Source organism: Perognathus longimembris, chromosome 16 (assembly GCF_023159225.1).
Source record: "Perognathus longimembris pacificus isolate PPM17 chromosome 16, ASM2315922v1, whole genome shotgun sequence".
In the NCBI taxonomy this organism is placed as follows: domain Eukaryota; kingdom Metazoa; phylum Chordata; class Mammalia; order Rodentia; family Heteromyidae; genus Perognathus; species Perognathus longimembris.
The window spans coordinates 9,540,491-9,567,799 of NC_063176.1; the positions used below are offsets into that span (position 1 = coordinate 9,540,491).

Genomic DNA, 27,309 nt, shown 5'->3' on the forward strand with positions numbered 1-27,309 from the left:
TATACAAAAGGAACCAGAACAGGAAAATGAAAATTTGTTTAACCAAAAGGACACTAAATCAATAGTCCTTCATAGATATACACACACACATATATATATGCATATATATATATATATCTCCACTAAATATGGATTAAATATTCAAGGTCTGTAGGTCATTGATGTTATAACTATTTCAATGTAAATTCTATGATTTGCATGTATTTAGTTTTTATTTTTTTACAGTAGTTCAGGGGATACTTTCAAAAATCCAGTGAACCATAGTAAATTACAGTGTTGCTAACTTAAGGTGAAAAAATGGGCTCATATCTATCAATCTAAAGATGCAATGACACATTTCACATATTTGTTTGAAGAGAAATTCAAATCAAGAACCCTTTATCATCTATAGTTTCTTCCTTAGTCTTTTTTTATTCAAAATAATATAATGAGTACTCAGTATGTAGAGCTATGATTTAAACATGAAGTAAACTAACCAAAACAACATATTAACACTGAACTGAATTATAAATAAAATAAAATGTAAAATTCACTCCTACGTGAAGAAAGCAAATAATTTTCCTCCAACCCTGAAAATCAAAAGTAATATTTTTAAGAAAATCTTAGTAGTAAGTGAAAGAGAAATATTGTGAAATGTGTTGAAGCTAAATTCCCCATCCCTGTGAACAATTTTTAATGAAAATTTGATTCTAACATCAGTATATAAGCCCAGGCACAGAGTTCAAGCCCCATGACCTAAACCAAAAAGTTTATTAGAAGTGAAATAGGTAGAGAAAGAGAGCACATGTGAAACAGACATGCCACAGCAAGACAGCAATTCAGACCTTCTCTGTTTACTGTATATACTTGTATTAGCACTAGGGAAGGGAAAGGGAATACCAAAATTGAGAGACAATGGGTAAAAAGACAAACTATTCCAACTTTACAAGTCATAGGGGAGAACTGGAGAGTGGGAGGAGGGAGGCAGGGAAAAATGAGGGAGGAGGTAACAAGTTGGATAAGAAATGTACTTGCTTCTTTTCATATGAAAATATAATCCCTCTGTACTTCACTTTGACAATAAAGAAGGAAAAAAATGAGGAAGCAATAACGACAAAATAAGGAACAAAGGACAGAGGTTGATGGCACAATCTTATAGGAAATAGAAAGGAAACCCACCAATCAGAAAGCCAGCTACTTCTCACTATGTAATTAGGCCAATTTCTGTAACAAGGAAAGTGTTTAGACTTTAATAGTTGTAGCTTAGAATAATTGCAAGAAAAGTGATGTTCAGAAACTGAGGGTGGGGAAGGTTTGCCTGCTAGAAGTCTATCAGTATGCATATGGGGATAAGCATGCTTTCATTCAAGAGATAATAGTGAAGCACAAGGGCTGGGGATATAGCCTAGTGGCAAGAATGCCTGCCTCGGCTACACGAGGCCCTAGGTTCGATTCCCCAGCACCACATATACAGAAAACGGCCAGAAGCGGCGCTGTGGCTTAAGTGGCAGAGTGCTAGCCTTGAGCGGGAAGAAGCCAGGGACAGTGCTCAGGCCCTGAGTCCAAGGCCCAGGACTGGCCAAAAAAAAAAAAAAAAAAAAAAAAAATAGTGAAGCACAAAGTTAAAATGTTAATCAGAATCCTAGCTTTATGACTATACATTTTACATTCAGCTAATAAAAATGTATGAAATATTGTTTCCTAAATGCATAAAACAAGTGACTTACAAGTATTTTTTTTTTATGGATGCTAAGACTCAGGGAGCTTGGATCAACAAGCTAGCAAGTCTCTCCTTAGCATTTCTCTCATCTGGAAAAGATCTGAGGCTATTGTTTCACATTCCATTGTTTAGTGAAGATTTCAAGCTGGTTTTCATGCTCAATAACTATTTGGAGGGAGCAGCTAGTAATACATTGTAATTGATTGTGTTACACAGCTACTCATCCAAGGAGACTAAAAAAGAAGGAAAGTAGCTGAAGTTCTTTAGAAACAATGTTTACTTCTCTGAAAGCAGGTGCCATGGAAGTTTGATACTTTTGATGATCACTCCATTTTTCTTTTTCTGTTTTGTTGTTTTTCCTGCTGGGAAACCTGTTCTTAATATGCAGACCAGCAATCTGGCTTTAAGCTTACTGTGGAATCCAGTAGCCCAGGCCTGTTGGTACCCCTGGCCGGAGCCTCAGAAGTGCTCAGATTACAAACAGGCTCCACACAAGTATGTTTCTGTTATATATCCCACACATAATAGGAAACTCCTGGAGCAACCATAAGAAATATGTATTTCTTCTATACTTATTATTGTTCCTTTTAATACTTCCTGGCTCATGTCCATGCAAAATCAACAATATGAACCTTTTTATATTTTGATAAGCTTTAATATTTTGGACACAGTATATTGAGGGAGAAATAATTCGGTCAACTCAGTAAATCATAAAAATAACTTTATCGGGGCAACAATGGCTCATGTCTGTAATCCTCCCTACTCAGTAGGTTTCGATCTGAGGACCATAGTTCAAAGCCAACTAGGCAGGAAAGTTTGTGAGACTTTTATCTCTAATTAACCACCCAAGAGCTGGAAGTGGAGCTGTGGCTTAAGTTTTAGATTGTTATCCTTCAGCATGAAAACCCAGGGACAGTGCCCAGGCCTCAGTTTAAGCCGCAGGGCCAGCAAACAAAATAATACTAATAATAATTTTCATATCTCAAATCTTTCAACTAGGAAAACAGGAACAAATATCTAAGTAGTAAAAGTATCGGAAAATTCAAAATGATTGTATGGAAGTCATATAGTGGTAATTCTAATTACTTATGAGTACAAAATATTATCTATGATTAAAGCATTCCAAACTTGATAATAATAGCAGATGACCCATTTTATTCACATGAACACTATGCATATGTGCAATTATTAAAAAATAAGATTGATGCTTCTTTTTCTCTGAAGATTACAAAATAGAAACAAAACTATTGGTCTTGTCATCATTTAATATTCAAGACCACTCTTCACTTGAGATATTTCTTAAAAATGCTTATTACTAGAGTTTGCTTATTGGATACTCATGTCAATACTATTATTATTTTGGAAAAATAATGTTCAAAAAATGCCTAGAAAAGAAAAGAACAATGTCTAAGATAAAGAGATATAAACAAGGACTTCAAATAAAATATAGCTTGATTGGTTTTTGTAGTCCATGTAGAGACTGTATTTTTTTTAAGGTGGAGAATACTTAACTTAAAACAACATGGAGAATTATTAATTTCCCTAACTCACTTAGCGTGAAGTGTCTTGTTACTTCATCCATTGAACCCGAAGGACAGCTTGAGTTCATGGCTTCCTTATATGCAGGTTAGAAGATTTTTGGAAGAATGCCATCTGTATTGTAAATGCAAGAGAAACTTGAAAAGAATCTTTCCAGATTTAAAAAAAAATCCATATATCTAATAGAACTCCAGGCTTCTTAACAGTAATGTTTCATTTGTTGTCATACCTCAAGAAAATAAATGGACTCATATGTTTACAATTCAAATAGATGTATCCCCAGAAGTTAGGTGTGGTATATAACTTTTAGGAATTAAAGTTACATTTTGGGAACCTATTCTAATATTTTTTGTTCCATGTGAAGAAGCAGTCATTCCTGTTTTGCTGTCACTGATTGGTGACTGTGTTGTTTTTGTAGAGACGGTGAGTTTAAGTTTGTACAACATAGTTATAAAATACCTCCATTCTGCAGAATACAGCAGAGCCTAATTTCTTCCAAATTAAGAGTTGGATTTATGTAACCTCCTGGTTTTTTTGGTTGTTGTTTTGTTTTAGGTTTTTTAATTTTTTTCCCCCTTCCTTGGTCTGCTTCCATGACTTGTTTTCTGCTCTGATTTAAATCTAGATTTCTGAGAGCTTGCCTCATGCTTCCTTGGAGTCCATTCTTTGTTCTTATTCATTCTGAGAGCCGTTGCCTTAGATATGAATAATGTAGTATATTTGTCAGGTCATGCTTGTTTGCACTACATGTGCATTTTCATCAGTAAGCCTTGCCTCCCTATTCTAAAAACTAACCCATTAGGAAATCAGTGTTCTTTTGTCTTTCCTCATCATGTTCTAGTCTTCCTTCTTGAGGCTTTTGTTATTTATTATTTTTTAGTATCCTCAACAGCCTAAAAACATTAAGGTAAACTCTACTCTGATCAAGAACAGTCACCATTGGGCTACTACTTGTTTTCTGCTATCCCAGACTATTCTCCTCCTTGCCCACACACCCACATAGGCTGTTGTGCTATTTCTCTGAGACCACTGTTTTTCTAGCTTGGAGACCTATTCAATAGACCAAAATGTTCTTAATTCCTGATTTATGTATGCCTAGAAAATTCGGATCTTAGTAAAAAATAAAATAAAATAACACAAAAATTTCCCCACAGATGTATTCCTTAGAATCCCCAATAAAATAAGCTTTTTTGTTTACTTGTTGATTTTGTTTTATTTTGTGTTATCCCTGGCACTAGCTCCTTTGCTCTAGGTTAGTGTGCTACCACTTCTTGTGAACCACAGCTCCACTTCTGGCTTTTCAGTGGTTAATTGGAAATGATCTCATGGATTTTTCTTCTCAGGCTGACTTTGAACCACCATCTTCAAATCTTAGCCTTCTAAAAGCCTAGGATTACAGACATGAGTTAATGGTACCTGGGTGTATTTAAATTCATTTAATTTTTAATAGATTGCACATTATCTATAGGGAAATTTTCTTATTTATTCACTTATTTGTATATTCTCTATTGTTCTCACAATAGGCATTTAAGTAAATATATAGTTTGTTTTGTTCACCAAACTTTCTAAAACCTGGAAGAGGAAATGAAGCCTCATAGGAAAACAATAAGTACCTTTTAAATGAGTGAACAATATATGCACACACATACTCACACACACGCATATTCCATTACTTGAAAGTTACCTATACATTTCCAGGGGTAAAAAACAATTCAGCTTTGTAACTGAAGCATATGGCCTATTACATTTTGCTAGTTTTCTCCCCTAGTAGATGCTTGTAGAAAATTTGCCTGTGAATATTCATGACAAAAAAATATATGAAAATTCATCACATTATCATTTTGGGCTTTGTAGAGAGTGACAATTTAGAAAAATAAAAAAGAAAACATGCCACTAGAATGAAACATCAGAGAAAGAAATTCTTAGTGCTTTTGATTTTCATAACTGTTTTGAAATGTGGTTGCCTCTTTGACACGTTTTATGTGCACATAGGTTAATAGGATATTGTGTGGATAATGTTTCCATCGCTATGTATATGCAATATGATGGTGTTCCATTTAAGAAATTGTTTGACAGTAGTATCTCAGATTTAATTTAAAGTTTTGCATCCTAGGTGAGTTGTTTAACTCTTAACTTCATGTACTTTTCTGTTAGGTTTGTAGATTTCATATGATTTCAAACAATATGATTTTTATTCTTAATTTGCAAATAATATATATGAAGACATTAGAGCACCACTGTGTAGACTCTCATAATGATAACTTTTATACTTTCTCTCCTGTTTAATGTTACCTGCATAGCATCATTAATGTGTTTTTAAGCATGTGTAATGTGTTAAATATTAATGTAGAGAATTGTTTACAAAATTTCACTTTCTATTGGCAGGTGCTTTTTTATGATCAATCATTCATATTAAACTAATTGTGATTAGTGGAGATAAATGGATATTCCCATGTATGAGTTCACTAGGAGAAAAAAAATCCTGTAATTAAATCGCTCAATGTTTCATGGCATGTAATATATGACTGTTTTGTCTATTCTTTAAAAATCACATGTGTACAATTTTATTTTCTCATTACTGTCTTGGTCTTCCATAGTTATTGATCTCTGTAAAACTGTACCATTTGTCAGTGAAATCACTGTGTATGTAAATGGAAAATATTATGTGTACCCTTCCTACCGTAATCTCTACCCCAGCTCTCCGTATAATATCTTTTAAAAATGTTAACAAAATGACCTGAAAACATATTAATATCTACACAACTCAGAGAACTGTGTCTGCACACCTAACAAACCAAAACAAGCCAACAAATCACAAACCTCCACTCATTACCTCACCGAGCTTTCTTGTTGGTGTAAGCATGAAGTTCAGCAACCAATAGTTTTATTAACACGTATGTAGCCATTAGTGCCCCAAATTGGTATCAGAATGTGGTGGATCTATAAAAAAACATATATCACATTTATATATTTTCAGGCAGCTAGTTTATTCTGCTTGGAGTAATGATTTCAATCTTCTGATCTCCATTAGGGATCAGGATGAGTTTGACTGCCGGGTTAGGATTGAACTAGAATAGTGCTGCACAAGGGTCCAGGAAGCGCCATCTGTTTGAATCCAGGGCTAAGTGGGCCTGGGGTGGCTGGAGCCTAGAGCCTGCCTTGGGAATGGCGTCCTACCAGGGCTCCTCTGAGGTGGGCCTGAGCTGAGTGGGGGTCTGATGGTGCGCCCTGCGGTCCCCGCAGGTGGCAAGCACAATGAGAGACATCCATCCCTCGCTGCTTCATTGCGACACCCTGAACACAGTCCAGGAGGCGCGCTACCTCCCAGACATCTCCTCCAGCAGCCAGCCGCAGAGCGAGCCACGCCTCATCGCGGACCAGGGCCCCGTGGAGCTGCCAGAGGAGTTCGTGGTCCAGGTTCTTCGCAAGGAGCACAGATTTCAGCCCAAGGTGCGGCCATTGGCGGGGAGAGAGGGATGGGGGATGGGGGGTGGGTGGCCAGGCTGGGAAGGGACAGGTGGGAGGCTCGGCCCCCATGATGTATTTTCCTCTTTTCTAGCTGCATCCCAAGTGGCTGATGTTTCATCCAGTGTTGGCCTAGCCAGATGCTTTCACAATGCATGTCTGTTCTATATTGGAGCCTCATACTTATTTAGAAAGATCTGGAGTAAGACTTTAAGGCTTTGGTTGGAAATACTTTCCAGTTATTGTAGGACATTTAAAATAACCTTTTCTTTTTGAACTGATAATTTCAACTGCTGTAAAATGTGCAATATTGTAAAAAATCACCTTTATGTTTCTGATCCTCTGCTTGTATAGAAATATATCATCAATGGAAACTAACAATATTTTTGAAGATTATAATTGAAACATCTTTGTTAGGAATTCTGAATAGCACCCAAGCACCATGGCCTAATAGAGAAGCTATAGTTACAGAAGCAAACTAATATCCTCATGAAAATATTGAGAAATACTTAAATGATATTGCTTTTGCACCTGGAAATTACATTGAGTGGTGTGAATCCCTTGAAACTCCAATGTGGAACATTATATAGTATTGCCAAGAAAAAAATCAGTGCTTACTCTTTTACTTAATAATATTATATATTTGAATTTTTAAGCATAATATTGAGACAGCATACTTTTTCTTTTGCTTTTTCTAACAAAACTCCATACAGGCACTCTTATTTCTATAATTCTTCAAAGAAAGTACACTTACAATTTTCCTTCTATGGTACAACATAGAAAAAGCTGGAAACTGAATTTCAAGCCTTTTCCCCCAAACACAATCATCTGTTCTATATAATAGTTTTCTGGAAACATAAACATCAAAATCAACACACACACACACACACACACACATACACACACACATGCATGCACACACAGAGATGCATATATACATAAACACACACACACACATGCTCTCTCTTACCTACTAGCAAGTTTATCTTCTATTAGAAATTCATAATGTCAAGGTATTTTATTTCCTATGTAGCTCTTACTAATTTGCTAAATTTAAACACTCTCCAATTTTTATGAGATTATAATATTTTGTATATCACTAGCTATTTGTTTTTTGCCACATGTATGGCATGATACACTGCAATGAAGGGTTTAAAATCTTATTTTTATGAAATAAAAACAAAACAACAACTAAAAAGAAAATCAGCTTCTGTGCTGGACAAAGTAAAAGTGCAAGGCAAATTTCATGGAAACTCATAGATGGAAACTAAAACAAATGCCAGTGTATGTGAAAAAGCTCAGAGAGTCATGTTAATCTGTCGTGATGAGATGATACTTTTAGAAAGTTGCTTTTCTGCAAATGTAAATTTTCACTGAGCTAGTTACTGAAGGTCATCTGAGACTTGTCCCCACAAAAAAGCATAAAGAGGAATAGGTAAATATTACCAGGGCATAACATCTTCCCTAATGTGTGAGCAGTAGAGAGCATAGGGCTAGCGTGCTTGGAAAGGTATTAAAAATGAAATTGAACTAAGAGAATCACATTATCTTGAGCTCTTAAAGTTGGAACGACACGGAGAAATTCAAACAAGAAAACAAGAAAATGTCAGTGAACTCAATTCGTCTTTCCTTCAACTGCTCTGTGTTTCTCAAAATGAGAAACACAGTGAGTTATAGAATGAAGATAGTGTAAAAATACAACACTCAGAAGCAAAGATAAATAGCAGAGGCTGATATTAATACAATCAATCTTTGAGTTTAAATAATATGTATATTACCTTCAAATGTTAACCTACTTTTATGTAGATGGCCAAGCAACCAAGTACTGACTCAACAAAAAGAGCCACAAAAACAAAGCAAATTTCTTTTCATAGACTTGATAAAATATTTTGCCAAATTTTTCCCTTGAATACATTTGAATCTTAACAGTTAATAGCACATGAAATTTACTGAACATTTGGATTAGTAGAAATTAGGACTTCATGGTATAGTAACAAAGCATACAGATTTTAAAAGGCTAAGCAAAGCAAAAACAAAAATGCTCTCTGAAATGAGGTTTCTCTGAATTATATTAAGGCCAAAGGAAGTACAAGGGCTAGATTGCTAGATTCCATAAACACACTCACACACACACACACACACACACACACACACACACATATTCTCTAGAAGCTAAAGGAATGTTGTTTTTTCTTTAATTAGTTTCCTTTATGCCTTATTTGTGATCTTCATGGAGTTGCATAGGAAGTTCATTGAGCGTATTTACAAACAACAGGTGCACATACAGTGAGAAAAGTTCATACACATTTTCCCATGGGAAGTAGGTAAAGAATTTCAGCCTTGACAGTAACTCTGAAAAAATTACCCTGTACTCAGAACTCATTTTGAGAGGATCCAAAATGTTTTGGGAGGCTGATATATCGTATCATTGCTTTGGGGAGCAGCAATGATAACTTCACTTCCCTCCAGGTTCTTCAGTTTCGATGTTTGTAGATAGGAAAGGTTCTTTGATGATTACAAGCAAGGAGAAACCCCCTTTACTTTTTGAAATTATTTTAAGCAAAATTTATCCAGGGTGGCTTTTGGATGTTCCTTTGTTCATTCTATCGGTTCCTTTTCCCCAGTGGTACTGGGAATTGAACGTAGGCTCCTTACTGCTTGAGCCATGCCACCCCCCCCCCGCCCCTGCACATTTTGCTTTAGACTTCGTTTTTTTTTGGGGGGGGGGCAGGGCTTTATGGTTTGGCCCAGGCTTTTCTCAGACCAAATTTCTCCCATCTGCCTCTGACTTACTGAGAAATTGGGCTTACAGGCATGTCACTGTGCTTTCATTCATTCTTGCTCTCATTTATTTATTTATTTATTTTTCTAACAACATTTATTTCTTTGTTTTCCAACAACAATGTTTTTAGAGGAACTGCATGCTAGGTCCTGCACAATGTATCAGGAAGACAATGATGGAATCTGTTGTCTCATTGACAAAGACTATGTCGTGTTGAATACGTAGTAGGTTTTTACTTGTCTTTCTTTTCTTTTCATTCCATTCCTTTTCTCTTTTCTTCTTTTCTTATTTCTTTGGCTTTCTTCTCTCTCTCTCTCTCTTTCTTTTTCTCTCTCTCTGTCTCTCTCCCACACACACACACACACACACACACACACACACACACACACACACACACCATATCCTTTGATGCTGGTCCTGTAACTTGAACTCAGGGCCTCAGTGCTGTTCCTGAGCTTCTCTGTTCAAGGCTAGCACTCTACCACTTTAGCCACAGTTCCACTTTTGGGTTGTTTTGGTATTTATTTTGTTAAAAAAAAAAAAAGAGTATCAAGGATGTTCCTACAGGGTCTGGCTTTGAGTGGTGATCTTCAGATCTCAGCCTTCTGAGTAGCAAGGATTACAGGCATTAGCCACCAATATTCAGCTAAAATGGGCTTCTTTATAATAACAGTACTTAAGAAGAACATGTGTGTATGTTTGTGTGTGTCTGTGAGTGTGGTGGTTGCTAAATATGGGAATAATCTTTTAAGAGTACACTTTTTTTTTTTTTTTACTGGAATGAAGGAACTTAAATACATGACTTCAGAGATCAGGACATTCTGGTAGAATTTTTTTCCTTCATTACCAGTCATTCTGCTGATCTTTATTCCCTTTGCTCTTTGATTTTGTAAGTGATTGTCCTTTCAAGTTGTCCCCAGTCTGTTATAGAAGCAAGAACCAAAGATCATGATTTTTTACTGAGATCAGACTTCCAAGGAGTTTAATCCCCAGTCTGTGGATTCAACTCTTCTTATGCTTGCTCATGCTGCAGGGAATTCCGTGGCTTTGGGATTGGGTAGGAGAAATACAGTAGCAGCTGTGTCATAAAACAGGACATTGCATGGAATAAGTTGGTTGAAGAAGGTGCTCTTGAAGAGACAGTGGCATGTAAGTTGTAGCCCTGCAGACAAGTAGTTAGCTCAGCACAGAGATCAATAAAGAAATAGATTGCTATAGACAGAGCAGTTAGCATCACAAAGGCTTAGTTCAGTTTGACTGAACTATAAAATTTTAAAGGATAATTTTCTCACGTTAGTGTAGAAATGGCCTGGAGAGTTGGTCAAGACCTCTGATCCAGAAGAGCATCTTACAACATGAGAAGTTTGACATTGGCCGGATGGCAAGCAAGGGAGAAGGTGAATTGATTTTAGAGGAATTAAGCAAGGGAGAATGAACTAGTGTATGGATTTCAAAATCAGATGGAGGGCTGGGGATATAGCCTACTGGCAAGAGTGCCTGCCTTGGATACATGAGGCCCTAGGTTCGATTCCCCAGCACCACATATACAGAAAACGGCCAGAAGCGGCGCTGTGGCTCAAGTGGCAGAGTGCTAGCCTTGAGCGGGAAGAAGCCAGGGACAGTGCTCAGGCCCTGAGTCCAAGGCCCAGGACTGGCCAAAAAAAAAAAAAAAAAAAAAAAATCAGATGGAGTCTAACTGGGATGGGTGAGAGGAAAGGAGAGGTGAATATGAATGAAGTGCATCATATATGTATGAAAATGAAGTAATAAAATCCACTATAAATTGTTAAAGTTGAAGATCGAGAGAGAGTGGGATAAGAAAGATTAGTTGAGGGAAAGAACTTGTTTGAAATATTTAAACTTGTGTGAAATATTCAAATGAAATGTCTATGAAATTAAATTACACTAATAAAAAGATAACAAGGATGCTAGTGATTCACTTCTATAATCCAGGTTAGACGAAAGACTGAGATCTGTCAGACAGAGTGAGGTTCCTACTAGCCTGAGCAGGAAACTCATTGAGACTCATTCTCCAATGATCAGCAAAAATCTGAGCTGCATGTGCAGCTCCAGTAATAAAGCACTAGATGAGTCAATGAGAATATAAGTAGGTCCTGAGTACAAACCCTGGTATCCAGGAAGGATGTGTGTCGGGGAAGGGAGAGCTAGTTATATTGATTCAGATAAAGTTGCTTACTATATAGGAGGCTCTGTCTCAATGAATGTGCTGAGTTACTTGCATTACCTCAGATAGCAATATGTGATGGTTCTATTGGTGGTTCTGACTCAATGGTGGTTCTGACTCAATGGATGTTCGATGTATGTTCACTAAGTTCTATGTATGTTCACTAAGCTCCATATCTGATCGCTAAGAGCTGTACTTCCCAACCAGTGTTGGTGAGGACCCTTCTCTGTGAGTTAGTCACACACACACACACAGGAAGAAAACCAAGCTTCGGCTTTAGGAGAGTAAATGATGAAGGGTTGATTGATTATTTCTTTACTAAGGTAAGGTGAACTTCAGAAATAAGAATGTTGGTAAGATGTTCTGGTATTGCTTACCAAACACTGATCCATTAGATAAAATAATCCAATGTTCTCGCCCTAAATTTAAAGAGTTATGCTCACATCAATTCAAAATTCTTAAAGAAAGGCTAATTTAAAATGCTATTAGCCAGGTGCAAGTGCCTCAAGCTGCTTGGCGTCATAGGCACGTAGCAAGCGGATAGCTGAGGTTCGTGATTGAAGCCTTCCCGGTCAGGAAAGCACATGAACCTTACACCCGATTAACCATTCAACAACAACAACAACAACAACATGGATATGTGGCTGGCGTGATAGAGAACCACCTTGAGCAAAAAAGCTTCGTTACAGTGCATGGGGTCTAAGTTCAAGCCCCATGACTGGCACAAAAATGCTATTATTGAAACATAACTAATTCTCATTAAAAATCAAAGAAAGCTAGTATTCTTGTCATTCATTTTACATCCTTTTTCTTTTACGTTTTTTTTTTTTTTTTTGCCTGGATATAATAGGATACTCTGAAACATAAGAACATCTGCTTGGGTTTAGTCAGTCTTTCCTTTTCTCCCCATTAATACCTGGCAGGAATACAATGGAGTCAAGATTAGATCTGAATTTTGAGCTTTTCTGTCTTTCCCATCGTAGACATATTTAGTATTCATTCAGTCCCTTGTAAAATGATTCATGTCAAAATTGGGAAAGAATCAGGAGACTGTTCTGCTCATGTTTGCTCTCATTAACAATGTAAGATAGCACACACTTCAATAAAAAAAAAAAAACCAAAAAACTAATCTCCTTGTGCCTTTGGAGAGTGCCTCAGAAATGAACTGTGATTAATCTTTTGCCTAATTAAAACTGATTATTAAAAGAGCCTATCCCTTGATGATAGTGTAAAGTGATGCTTTATCTTGAGGAAGTAGTTAGTGTTCTTTTTGGTTCAGAGTCTCACAACTAAAGTCTGTACTCCAAAAAGGCATTGCTTTCTAAGTTGCTGGTCCAAGATCATAATTTCAAACACCATCCAATTTTTAATATCAAGTATTTAAAAAACTAATACAGAGTTCTGGGAATGTGGCTTAGGGGTAGAGTGCTTGCCTAGTATGCATGAAGCCCTGGGTATGATTCCTCTGTGCCGCGTATGCAGAAAAATTATGTAGTGGCACTGTGGCTCAAGCAGTAGAGCACTTGCCTTGAGTACATAAAGGCCCAGGGATAATGCCCAGGCCATGAGTTCAAGCTCCAGATCTGGCAAAATAATAAACAAACAAATAATACATGTAGGGCACTGGTGAAGAAAAGGTCATTTTTTGGATGACATGTGGGGCTATGCATATGCAGCCAGTTCTTTGGACCTTGTTTCATTGTCTTGAGAGAGCAACATATAGACACTAGAATTAATGAAAGTACTGAGTGGAGATTTGTAGAATGCTTTACAATCTAAGAAAGCCACAACTCTTACATTCTGAGATACAAGGTTAGAACTCAGCATCTCTTCTTATCTCAAATCCCAGCCTCAAACCACTCATCTTTCACTACCATGGAGTCAGAGAAGCTGCATCTGAACGTAAAGTGGTACCTCAAGTGTATGGGACAGACTCGCAGCAACGAACCAAAAACAGGTGGATGGATTTCACCCATTTATTAGACAAGCTGTAACCTCTTCTCGTCTTCCTTTCATGGCAAAGGCATTTGCTGGTTAGAGTAGCCTACATCATTAGGTCTTTTTATATTCAGGAAAAAAGAAATATGATAGTAGGTAGACTGAGGTGAGTCCGTTCTTCATTCCCCCATCTCTAGTCCTATTCTGAAAACATTTTCCATTCTGCTTTTGAATGATAGTGATCTGAAAGTCGTGTGTGTGTAAGATAGAGAAAGAGTGTGTATATCTGAGGGGAGAATGATTTCTCTTTATTTCCATCCGGCTCTTATGCTTTCATTTGATAATGCTTAATTATTGGAAAATCAGAGACTTCATTGCTCTAATAGTCTTTATTACTACTACTTACATTGACAATGATTTATCCTTCTGGCATGTCCCCATACTCTTACTCTTTATACTCTTATGGTGTTTTCTTTTTCCTTTAAAAGCTGATTCTATTTTTGTTATTACATTACATTCTGAAGTGTGTAGGTGAAGTCTACAAATTGGTCGGGAGGGAAGGAGATGAAAGAAATTGTAACAAGAACAGAGATTAATGTTGCTACAGCAACGAAAACCTTCTGTTTTACAAGCTCAGCCTTTTGGATGTAACTCTTATTGCAGGAGAATAATATAATGTGGCCTTCAAAGTGCTGTGTTTGCTTTTTATTGTTTTATATGACACTATAATATTTTAAATAAATCTTTTGTTCACATTTATTTATGTCTTTTAGAGTGGTTTTCCAATTGATTTCTGGTATAATGGGTATGCAAAATAATATGTTTTTTGCACATCAGTCTTCAGAATTCCTATGAGTGCTTTGGGTCATATTAGACTTCTTTGTTCATGGAATATTAAAAGACTCCTAGAACACTAGGTGAGGTATGAAGGTTTAAACAAAATGCTTTGTGGCCTTAAATATGAGTTCAAGAAAAAAATCAGGATCGTGTTCTTTTTCCAAATAGTGTAAATACATGAATAATGGGTCCAATTAAAATAAAGATATTTTATGTTTGGCCTTCATGTATGTGTAAGAAAGTGTGATAAACTTCTGTTTCCAGTGACATAATTTATACTTTAATCCTCCATCTGAAAAGCATGAGTGGCATTTGAAAATGCTCAAAAATATTTTTGATCACATACATGGCAAAAATTATGAATAAAGAAAACTCTATGACAAAGTTCAATTAATCTTAAAAGTATTTTATATCTATCACTTGGTCAAAAATGTGCCATATATCTCTCTCTCTATTTCTCTACCTACCTATCCTATGGAAGTAGATTTTAGAGTAACAATGAGAAGTATTTTGCGGAATTAATCAATTACTTGGAAGTCTCTTCCTGTCTCTACTATTTCCCTTAATTCAAACAGTTTTGGGGTGGTACATATAGGAGACTTCCACTATATTTACAGAAGAATCAACCTAAAGTTTTAATGAAAAGGATGAACAGGTTGAGTGATATTGTGCCTAGAAAACACTGTTTGCCAAGTTTGTAACCAGAAGGGTTAAGAGCTAGTTTGTAGTCATCATCTTGGGGGGATTTACATGCTACTGCAAGGTGGAGTACATAATTTTGCCTGTGATGGTAATTTTTCCAAAGTGTTGAATTAGAGACACAACTTAAAACATGCCAAGATTCTGTGAGAAAAGTAAGAAAAGAGGAAAAACTTGAAAGTGAAGAGATGAGTGAGGTTACTCCTGTAACACAGGAGGTAATGAGTGTCTGAACTGGGGAGGTGGCAGTGGGAATGGAAAGTGAAATTGCATCATCTGAACCTGCAGTAATTGGATGGAGGGGGTCGGGTTCCCAGAAGCATCAAAGATGTCTAGGTGGCTAGGTGGGAACAGGCACCAAATTAGGGCATCAAGAGGAAGCTTTTTAGCTTTTCAGAAATAAATGATGAGTTTTGTCCTAGAAATCCTGAGTGAGAGGTGCAAATGGGAGGTAGAAAGAGAGCTTGTGTCTCAGTATCAAGAGAAAAAGCTACTGCTACTGATAAATGGCGGGAATTATTTGACATAGATGTCCTAAGCAGAGAATCAGAGTCACATGTAGAGAAGACGGGAATAGCCTTGAAAGCAATCAAATCATAGTTGATACAACTGATTAATTGAAGTGACATTCCCAACTTTTGTTATACTCTTTCCCTCTAGCAGCTTTGGCTAATGCTAATCTGGAGAAAGTTCATCCATACAGAATAGGAGGATGACAGTCAGAGCTAAATGGATGGGAAAGTGAGAGTTGTTTTGATTTTCACTGATAAATTACTGACTCAGTGACCTTTCACAAATGTCCTCTCTGTAGGAAGATCAAATAATAGAGAATTCGTTTTTTGAGTATATGTGATGAAAGTGTGGGGGGAACTTGACCACATGTAATGTTTTTCTTCCTTTTTAGAATTTTGATAACCTGTTCCCTTTAGGATTTTATCATTGACCATCGGTTAATTCTAAACTGTGATGCTAAATATGGAGTTTGAGCTTGTGTGTGTGCATGAAATAATATATATGCTTTAATAAAATATCATGTGCTATATAATATACAACCAGATGAATCTAAAGTATTTTATTTAACCTCTAAAAAATGTGGGAAGCCTTTCTAAGAAGATTCTTTTAAATTTTAAGAATTATATTGTAGTAAAAACTACTTGTCATTAATGATTTGTCCCTCAAAAGTAGGGTTATAACTCAGAGGCAGAGTTATTGTCTACCTTTTAAGTGTTTCTGTGTTCAATTACCAGCACTACACAAACACCAAGACACCGGCCACAGGTTAGCCTAGAACCATGAAAATAAATCTTCACATGATTTATAACATGTTTTCTTAGATGCAAAAATCTCTAGAGCTACTGTCATTTCTATATTAAAGGAATCGTATTACTTCCCTTTTATATGTAGATCTCAGAATTTCACCCAGATTGATTCTTCAGTTTACTTGCAGCTATTGGATGTCCCCTTTCCCATGCCCCATTTTAATTTTGAGGCTATGTGGCTGAGGCCAGTCTCAAACTCACCATCTTTCTCCATCAGCCTCCTGAGTGTTGGGATTACAGGCATGTGCCACGCCCTTCACTTAAACTGGGGGTTCTTATAAATGTAGCCTTTTTTTTTTCTGTGTGTAGCTTCACAAATGAAAGGAAAAGTGCCATTTTGTTCATCTAATATTTACAATTTTGGATTCATTTATATTAAATTTTGCTGTTTTTATAATGAAAGTGCATACATTTACAGCCTATGTATAATATGTGTATTTACTTTATTTTATATGTATGTTAAGCTGTCTAGCATCTTTAAAAAAATCTATGCTAACATAGTATTGCCAAATAGCTACTGGTATAAAATCTTAAGTTTTACCTGAAATTTCTGTACATGTACATGTTAATCCATATCCTTAAAATTCCATATCATTAGTACATAATATAGATTCAACAAGGTATTTTTAGGCTTATGGATAGAATTCTGCACATGAATTCAATGTACATTTATATTTTAGTTCAGAGAAACACTCAATGAAATTTATATAAGATGTTGAAGTATACTTAAAGAATACTTTTACTAACTGAAAAACTCAACGGTTTTTTTTGGCTATTGATATCCATGTTCCAAAATATATTCATCATGCTCCTAAATATGTTCATATTTTTTCCCTCTGTAAAATAGACCATAGCTTTTGTTATAGGAAAATAATTAGGATATTGATTCAGCTTTTTTTATTTTTTTTATTTTGGCCAGTCCTGGGCCTTGGACTCAGGGCCTGAGCACTGTCCCTGGCTTCCTTTTGCTCAAGGCTAGCACTCTGCCACTTGAGCCACAGCGCCACTTCTGGCCGTTTTCTGTATATGTGGTGCTGGGGAATCGAACCCAGGGCGTCATGTGTACGAAGCAAGCTCTCTTGCCACTAGGCCATATCCCCAGCCCTGATTCAGCTTTTTAATCTAGGTTGAATTAAAAAAATTTCCGTAGTCAAGGCCTTCCTACTTATAAAAGCTTCATTCCTTATAATTCCTCCTACCTACGTAATTATTCAACTTCCATTTTTCTTCAATTGCATTATTTCATTATTGTCCCATTTCTCTCCTTTTTGTGTCCTTTTTCCCCCTTCCTAATTTGCAGTTTTTGATGCTTGAGGTATAAAGCAGTGTAATTTACTGATTGGATAATTGGTTTTAGGACCAGTATACCTGGTAATCTAATTATTACTCACTTGTAAAATGTGTGCCCTTACTATTCTCCTGTTCTCCTTTTTGTAATTGAATAATAACAGTAAGATTGTATTAAGTGAATTATTTCACATCAATTCATTAAACAAACCTACCGCATGCAGTAAGCAATAAGCCATCTTATTTAGCCATTCTTAGCTTTTTCTTTTACTTGTTCTGCATTCTCTGGTGTGTTTTCCTGTGGGAAGCTTTTATGCTCCCTAGTGGTTGGGACAGATAACAATTGTTATCTTTCATCTTTATATCTCAAGTACCCAGAACCCAACATGCTATCTAGAAGACATTGCACGAAAAGGCATTGAACAGATGAAATTTCTGAGATAATGAGAGATGTGGCTAATTCTATCCAACAGAAAGGTCTACATGTCAAGGTACCATGGTTTTGGAATCATGTGTATTTTGGAATTAGTTATGTTTGATAGAAATCCAGTACAAAGTATCGCGGTTGATTTAACCATTAAAATAGGATTTCGTGAAGACCAAGGACCAGGCTGGTTTAATTCTATTCTTTGCAATCTTGTAATAGCCTGATTGACTTTTTCATTATCAACTCTTTTTTCCTGTGTGGTTATAAATATCAGAAATCAGAGATGCTCTGCAGATGATAAGTGCCTGGAGGTAACAGGCTAACTGCTGCAGAGAAGCAGATGCTTATTCCCTGGCCACTTCAGTTCCTCACTGATTAACCTGTGCACCTGCTAAAGCAGAGAACCTGTGGTAAGAAAGGGAGCATAAGGTGTAGAACTGAGATAGCAGCTTTGAGTTTGTTGCATCACTGCCCAAGTGAAGAGGTTATCTCATGAACATTGTGAATATTTAAGACTACAGTCCATCCATCCCTTCCTCACTAGCATCCCTGTTTCATTCTTCTCACTAGTATTCAGAAGATCTGTGTTTCCTTTAGTCTATGCAATGTCCACAGCTTGCTCACTTCCTCACTGTTCTTGTTAGATTTTTTTTCTGTGAGGCCCTGGAAAGAAAAACCAAGGATTCACACATGATAGCCAGGAGCTCTCCCATGGAGTTACATTCTCAGCCACCCCTGAGTACTCTCAGTATAGCTTACTGATTCTGCCTAGGTCTCCCCCGCTAATTGCCTGTGGCATGTGTAATTTAGCATACAAGTTTTTTTATGTATAGCTTTTCTTTCTTGTCTTCCAGAGCAGGTTGAATATCCTCAATAGAAATAGTAAACTTTGTAGGTGTTAGATTTAGTCTAACCTTATGTCCTAGTTTGTCTGGAGAGGCCCAGGGACACAGTTATCTTGTAGTCACCCTTAGTAGTGTTCTCTTTAAAGCTTGGATATGTCCTAAAGGAGTAATCATTTTTGTAGTAATCTTAGTTATATATAATACACTCTCTTTCCTATTCAAAACCTTATCAATCCAGGAAAATTATATAAAATCTCATTTATTACAATAACAAATTGACTAGACTATTTGTGACTATTACCTGAAAGAGAAGTTAAGTTTTAAAATAGACTCAAGGGCAGGTTTTACATAAGCGTTTCCATTGGCTGCATTGAAATGTGAGAAAGTGCAGTTTGAGTTTATCGTTATACCAAAAGGTGAGCCAGTGTGATCACATATCTTAAAGCTGAAAAATGAAAGTACTCTTACTATTATTGTTAAATGGAACATATTAATAAAAGGATTTGCAATCATCAAGATTCAATATTTATAAACATTTCATGGCTTAGAATGCAACCTATACTATTCTGTACATTGAATTAAGTGGTTGGCAGATAATTCTAGTTTCTGAGGAAGTTAATACTTTTAGTGTTCAGAGATACAAATTCCAGATACTCTTGCACTAGTTTTGTAGAGATGTTAAAAATAATGAGAATTACATTACATCACTTTGAGCCACTGATTTAGATACCACTTACAAAGAATAAAAACCTTATAAATTCATGAATTGTCCCCAAAGAGTTACTGGAAGTGTTGACATGTAATAAAGAAAACCTGGATAACATCTCTAACTATAATTATTGATCAGTTGTTCCCTGGCGGGCCTTTTGGAAACTAAATCTTTCCATGGGAAAGAAGATGTGGATGGCCTAATGACAAAGGGTGAATGTCAGCATTCACCAGGCCCTGAGGTTCATGCCTAGCACCACACACACACATATAAATACAATCTGACCAAATACTAATTGAGTTTACCTTTCCCTCACAAAACAAAGGAAAGAAAGGAGAAGAGAAATCTTTCTTATCTGTGGTCATTCGATGCATATTGATTCTTTCAGCTTTTATATATCTGAAAAATTCCATAGCTCAGCTGGAAATTGTGGAAAGATGGATTTTCCTTTTTGGAATTGTGTGCTTTTGTTGCCAGCCCAGTTTTCAGGAGACAACACATTGATTCAGCACTCTGGATTCCTTACATTTCCCCTTAAGTAAGTTCTCCTGGCAATATGATAGTGTCAGCTTCCTGTAGTGTCCTAATAAGTTTTCAATTATCGAGAGGTATAATAGATTAAGATTAGATGAATTGGTCTTGGGGAATCTTTCTCATTCATGTAAGTTTATAGAGAAGAAATATTAATGGAAATTTGTTTGCTTAGATACTATTGATAGTTTACAGGAGTTTTTTTTAATGGATAACTATATGCACATTTAAATTCAGTAAGCAACTTGTAGCTCCTTTTTGAATTATTGACATATGTATATATAACCTTGTAACTTATGTCACTGTAAGGTGCTTAAGATAAAGTGCTTTCTTTATCAAGAGTTTGTTAAAGTTCTTAATATTATCCATAGCTCATGATAATAAATCCATAAATGCTTCTATATTAATTACAAATGCACATATCAAAATGTTTGTGTACTGGAGAGCACTACTTATGTAAGCATAATATTACAGACAATATGTTGGCATAGTTATATTGGTCCAAACCTACAAGGCTATTTGACAAAGAAAAGCAAAGTGTGTACGTTTGGTTGCATATTTTATTTTTTACAGACCTGAATCTCAATAAAAGAATGAGATGCTTTTCTCCCAACTGCACCCTATCTGCAAGCTGTTTTTCTTGTAGTGTAACTTGCAGTGGAGCCTTATGAGGCTACATTTGGATTCGGGTTGTTTGTTTCTAGGCTTTCTGGAAGCTGCTGCCTGCTCCCTGGGGGTTGTAGTGGGAGAAGATGGGGGAGGAAGGATTTCTTGCATCATTCAGTGGAGGTCTCCAGGGCTCATTCGGAAACCTCAGTGGTGAGCACCCTGAACCACCTTCCAGTTGGGATTACATAATTAAAGGATGTTATTTCCTTCATCCATCTAGCATTTAATACAGTCCTATGCACTTAGTAAATAAATCCGCATCTGTAGTTAAAGGAGGGAAGCCTTAAGATTTAACCCTTCCATGCAGAGAAATTACAAACCAATAGAAAAAAGGAGCAAACAAAAAAACAAAAAAAAAATGTGTGTGTGTGTATACACATACATACATACATACATACATACATATACACACACAACAAGAAGACTTATACAAATTTACACTACCACTGAAGGGATGAGAGAAGCATGTTACAACAGAATTTCCTTGTGTGACATACTCTCTGATTTTCTAATGAAATGTATTGCAGTTCCCCATATCTGTATTATTTTGCTCTTTGTTATTCCTGAGAAAATCCAGAAGTCCTTGGTACCACCAAATAGGCTTCTGTTAGCCTTTAAAAATAGTCTTTCCACATTCTGTGGGTTAATTGAGTATGGAATAGATGCTCTTATGTTTCAAATGAAGGTGATGTGCTATACCACAAGCATATGGAAAAGAAGCTCTTTCTCCTCTGAGTAAAGGACTATTTGATTTCCCTTAGTCTGGTTATAAATAGTATGTGGATAACAAGCTAAAACAAAAGGTTTGTCAGTGGTGCTGAAGACTGCTCTTATTAATGATCTTGGAAACAGATGGCATGCCTCAGTTTATTCAAGTCACTAGGTCACTTGTACACACAAAGTTTATTAGGTCACACACAGTGTGTGTATGTGAGAGAGAGAGAGACAGAAAGAAAATGGAAGAGGAAGATAAAGAAATAAACAGCAGACACAGAGAGAGAAAGAGAGAGGGAGAGAGTGCTAGCATTCAGCTGGGCAAGACTGAGTACAGGAAAAGTTTTACATTTATAGCAAGAACAGCCGTTTTCTTTCTCTTCAAAGTGAAAATAAACTCCTGTGTGACTTGGTGTGGCTGGGAAAATACTTTATCAGGAAGATCATTAATAACTTGAGACTCAGCTTTTCAAGTTAACAATTAGCTTCTCAACAGCTGTGACTTTCAAGCCCTACTCATTATCGTTGGCCCTGATTGTTCCCTCCCACTGTAGAGCTCTGTTCACAAATAGTTTGTCTGACATCATTGACCCCAGGGGTCATAGTGAGAAATGATTCTTCAGACATTATTTTGTAAGCCTTGTTTCTGCAGGATGTGTGTGCTCGTGTGTGTGTGTGTGTGTGTGCGTGTGTGTGCGTGTGTGTGTGTGTGTGTGTGTGTGTGTCTGTGTGTGTATGTGGAATTCAGTTGGTGGTTAATGCCTCTTAGTAAATCCAGCTGTTTGGTAAGAACCCAATTAAGATGATGGCTCCTAGATGAAGGCAGACTCCTGGGAACAGCGTTGAGATTTAGTGGCCCCCAATACCAAGTAAAACGGTTGGTAGTACAGGCTACGTTTTATTTTGATTTTTTTTAAAGGTCTCAACACGCATGCTTGCCAAACCTTGTCATGCACCATGTAGCATCTCAAAGGTTCAGCAGGGATTTAAAATCTGCTGTGTGTTTGGCATACACTGCAACCCAAAGAGAAAGTGGGGATTAGAGGAACTGTAGTGAAGTATGAAATGAAGGCTCCATTGGAAAAGAAGTACTGGATTATTTTCAACTTCTTTGCCTCCGTTCCTCTAGATAGGAAGAACACAGAGTGTAAAGGAAATAAAAGGGATTTGCTTTTAAAGGAGGAGGTGGAGAGCATAATCTCTTTATTCTGCATGTAGACTTAATTAGAGAAAAATCTATCCATCCTAAAACAAAAGAATAAGCACATGGATGAGAAGGTTGATAGAATTTGCTTGGAATGGGTAAAGAATTTTCTGGTCAGTGACAGTTTAGATATTAAATCTTATATTGTAGGAGGGTTTTGTTCATAAAAATGTGGATGTCTTGGAGGATTTGAACACACACTCTGGGCAAATATATAATGTCATTGAGATTTGGCAAAGGGTATCGCTGTCAAGTAAGTGATACATTTCCTGTTCTTATACCCTTCCAAGCCACCTGTCATGGGACAGTGCTTTAGACTCCTGTGCCTCTCCATTGTCATTGGTGGGCTTAAATAGATGAGGTTCAATTTGGTTCCTAAAATTCCTCCACAACTAATCTAGACCATTCACTCTTGGGAGTGTTTGTATTTCTCTTTTATTTCATTACTACTGTCCTTACTAGTTTCACTATCTCTAACCTCAGTGGCTGCAAAATGAGACTATTGAATGACAATATCGAATGACCTTTTTTGGGTCCTTTCCTTTGTTCTCTAACCCCAGACTCTCTTGTAGGGTACTGATAATTGATTTTTTTTCATTCTTTTTGTCAAAAGGTAACATTACATATGTTCCTGGTTTTTGAAATGACCCATATTTATGAGTTTGCTATTATTATTTAAAAATACAGTTTTGCATTCAAATACCTCAGAAGATTTCTTCCCAAAAATAACTTATTGCTAAGGAAACAAATATTATCATCAATACTCACAGCAGAATGAAATATAAATTCTAATGTATGGCCATCATTATTATTTGTTATTCAAATAAAGAAATTGAAGCATAAGTTAATTAAGCTACTTGTCTAAAGTAATAGCAGATGAGGATATAAACCCAGAATATTGGACCTCAAACGGTGATATCTTTGTGTCCATACTACATTTTATTTTATTTTATTTTATTTTATTTTTTTACATTTTTCTTAATTATATATTTGCAAGAGAATAAACATGTATGTAATTATTATACAAAGGAATACAATATAATAATCTGTTATTTGCAATTCAGTTTAAAACTCTGCTTTTATTGTCTCTAGTATGGTTTAGGGTCCATACTACATTTTAAAGTGAAAAAACTATGTTAAGTACATTAAGTTTGCTTCAAGGGATCAAAGAGTGTCCTGTGTTTTTGAAAATAGAATTATTACCCATATTCCCCAAACTGGATCATGTGCAGACACATTTTAGGTGGAATATTTAAGGATATAGTACAATTTGTAGTTGAAATCATTGTGCTTCCACATGAACCCAAACTTAATGACCACATCCTAAGGAGACTGTTTAAGTTATTGTGCATTGAGAACTTACTAATTACCAGAACTGACTAGGAGCAGAAAAAAAAAAATTATCCTTGGATATAGAAAAGAGTGTGCCTTCATTTCATTAGACCCTGTGAGCATGAAATACCCTCAATGAAAATTAACTATGAAGACCACTTTGTTTTCAGTGTTATTATGATCCAGCTGAGACCTTGGAAGGTAACAATGCAGAAGGTTGGTGAACGGCAACCACAAGGACAAGATTATCAGAGGCAGAGTAAGAGGGGCATTCCTAAGTTCATAGAAACGGCGAGCGCTTGGGAGAGTTATAGGAAATGAAAGATCCACAGCAAGATGGGTAGAAGGAGTTCATGGCCCCAGCCACAAGCAAAGCACTGAAGCAGCTTGATTGCTCAGTCTTGGCTGTCTTTATTTGTTTCACCCCTAGTGAGAGTTCATCCTGAGAGAATGTGGCCAGCAGGTGAGAATAACTGTAAACAGCTGGCTGTTAGGGAGGGCAGGGATAAAACAGATGCTGTTTTTCAGTGCAGTGTTGCTTTTCTTTACTTTTTTTCTCCCCCCCAACAGCTGGGCAAGTCACATGTAGTTGACTCTTGTAGCCAGACATTGTAATTTTTTTTCTGTGATCTCAAGCTTACATGGTGCTTTTTTATGTCCTTGAAGTCTAATGGCTACAGAAATATAAACAGAGAAAGATCCAGAAATAATATGCAAAAAGTCTTCAAGAAAAATGATTTGATCTCATGTTGGAGATGAGCTACATACCTACTCTCCCCAAAAGCTAGAAGTCTACTCAGCTTGATTACCTAGAGGGCAGTTTCTCTCTACATTTCCAAATGGGGCTGTTCTACTAAAAGGAGAATTATTCCATTATCCAAAGTTCCCATAAGGGTCTAAAATGGTCTGCCTTTTGCCCCTCATCAAAGCAAAGTATCTCTAAAGAAAGGCAACAAAGCCAGCAATAATAAGCCTTAGATAGGAAGGGAAATAGGTATTGCAAGTACATTTTAGAATCCAAGGTGGTTGACTTTTTGAAGCCACTTTTATCCTGTATGTGCCACTGAATGTATTTAGAGGTGCTATGATGTAGGCTTGTGGCACATTTTTCTACACATTTGCAAACTCTAAATACTACTTGTAAAGGTTCCTTGTGCCTGATAACACATATCTGATACAGATTTTTTATGCAAATAGCAACAACTGTGAAGGTAAGAATTGCACTTAAATCTGGATAGTCCTATAAAATGGTTATGCTAAAAGGAATATTTGTCATCATATCTTCTATCCAGCAGAAATTGTAGCCTGGGGTTATGAGTAAATTCCTTATATTAAATGGAATGAACTTCAGCTAATTTATCCAGCTCCATTTTTTTCCTCAAATTTTACAGTTTCTTTATTATACAGATACAGATTTTAAGGGAAATAATTACATTTGGGTTTTAGCTGCTCACATAAAAGTAATTGTGAAGAATCTTCTTATATCTAAATATCTGCAAAAATGTTTTATAACCACTTCTACAATTACAAATTGGGATTCAATACAGAAAACATAAAAAGACAAAACCATACCATGTGAACCTATTAAAGATTACCACTACAAATTCTATGAGTCGTTTTTATGTGCCTTTCTTTTTTTCGTTAATCAACTAATGCTGAAAACATCAGACTTGGGAAGGGGTTTGCAGCAATTGGGATAGTTTACTCTAATGTGCTTTCGATTTTGTGGCACTTCGTTTGGACCAGAAAGAATTTTTTGCATAACAAAAATATGTGTAATGGAAGTGGCATTGTACTTTCTCATAGTTGCCCCATCTCATAGTCTCTCCTCAATCCATATTAATCATTATATTACTATTGCTATTATTAAGGTCATTGGACATTTCCATTTTGCCAAACTCAATGATTGCTTGCTCTATCCTTAACCTTAATTCAATCCCATCATTATCTGACACTGCTGATAAAAGCATAGTTCTGTCATTTCCTTCTTAATTGTACTGGTTTTGACTTCTGGTACACATAATCTAGTTGATTGTATTTCTCAGAGAGAGGCACATACTTCTCACCTTGTTCATGTTGCTTTGTCATTTTTACTTTTATCTTTCTTCTCCTGAGCCAAATAAACAATGATTCCCATATTGGGATCTCCAGTACTTGAGTGCGTGCTATTTTACATAGCAAAAAGGACATTGTAAATGTGATTCAGTTAACAGTGAAGTAGGGAGATTACATTGGATTATCTGAATATGTCCAGTGTAACTACAGGGAGCCTTTTAAGTGGAAGCAGGATGTGGGAAAAAATAAGAGGCTAAGAGAAGTAATGGTTGTTGTCTTTGAATATGAAAGGAGGGGACCTCTGGAAGCTAAAATGTCACAGGCAGTAACACAGGCCTGCTCAGGGCCAGTACACTCACTGTAGCCCTGTGAGGCCATAGAACAATTCTCACAGGGGAAAACATGGGAAAGAATGAGGGAGAGGTGACATTGTTTAAATGGAAATGTATTCATTACCTGACTTATGTAACTGTAACCCCTCTGTACATTACCTTTACAATATTTTTAATTAAAAGAAAGAATTCTCACCTACACAAATTTATGCTAAAGTAAAGCACTTTACTTTGCGTCAATTTGTTATCACAGCAACCCTCTCTCCATAAAAAACACAAGTCCCCTCAGCCGCTTTTTGAAGCTTGTTCCCTTTCTGAGTCTCCTGGATTTGCTGCATGTCCTTCTAGTCATGCATTCTGAAATATACCAGTATTTTATACAAAACATAAGCTTTCAGTTTTACTGTGTATGAATACATAGGTGACATTATGCCCATTGATCTCATTTTCTCACCTTTTCACTCTGAGTGTTATCGTATGAACTCTGTTCATATTGCCAAAAAACTTTCAGGGATTCTAAACACCATCTATACTATTCTGGAGAGAAGTCTATTGCTTAGCATGTTCTTTCACTATACTCCATGTTTTACCAGACCAGTCTAGATTTTAGTGATCCTGTCTCTTCACCTTAGTCCATCCTGTGACCATTTTTAAATTTTATCTCTATTTTGGATGCTTCCAACTTTTCATGTCAAAAACAGTGTGGCAAATACTTTTTTTTTTTTGCAATATTTTTGGTGG

The 27,309-nt window shown here is 36.4% G+C and overlaps 1 protein-coding gene across 5 annotated transcripts in view; it reads left to right on the forward strand.

Annotated features, from left to right (window-relative positions):
• The window catches only part of Adgrl3 (adhesion G protein-coupled receptor L3), a 648,664-nt gene that overhangs the window by 243,284 nt on the left and 378,071 nt on the right, over nucleotides 1–27,309 (forward strand). For 3 of the 5 annotated variants that reach the window (XM_048363857.1, XM_048363853.1, XM_048363854.1), the window contains exon 4: nucleotides 6,482–6,688. The exons of the other annotated variants lie outside the window; for them this stretch is intronic. In XM_048363857.1, coding sequence (XP_048219814.1) covers nucleotides 6,482–6,688 — 207 coding nt within the window. The remainder of the gene's footprint in view (nucleotides 1–6,481; nucleotides 6,689–27,309) is intronic. 5 annotated transcript variants of the gene reach the window in all.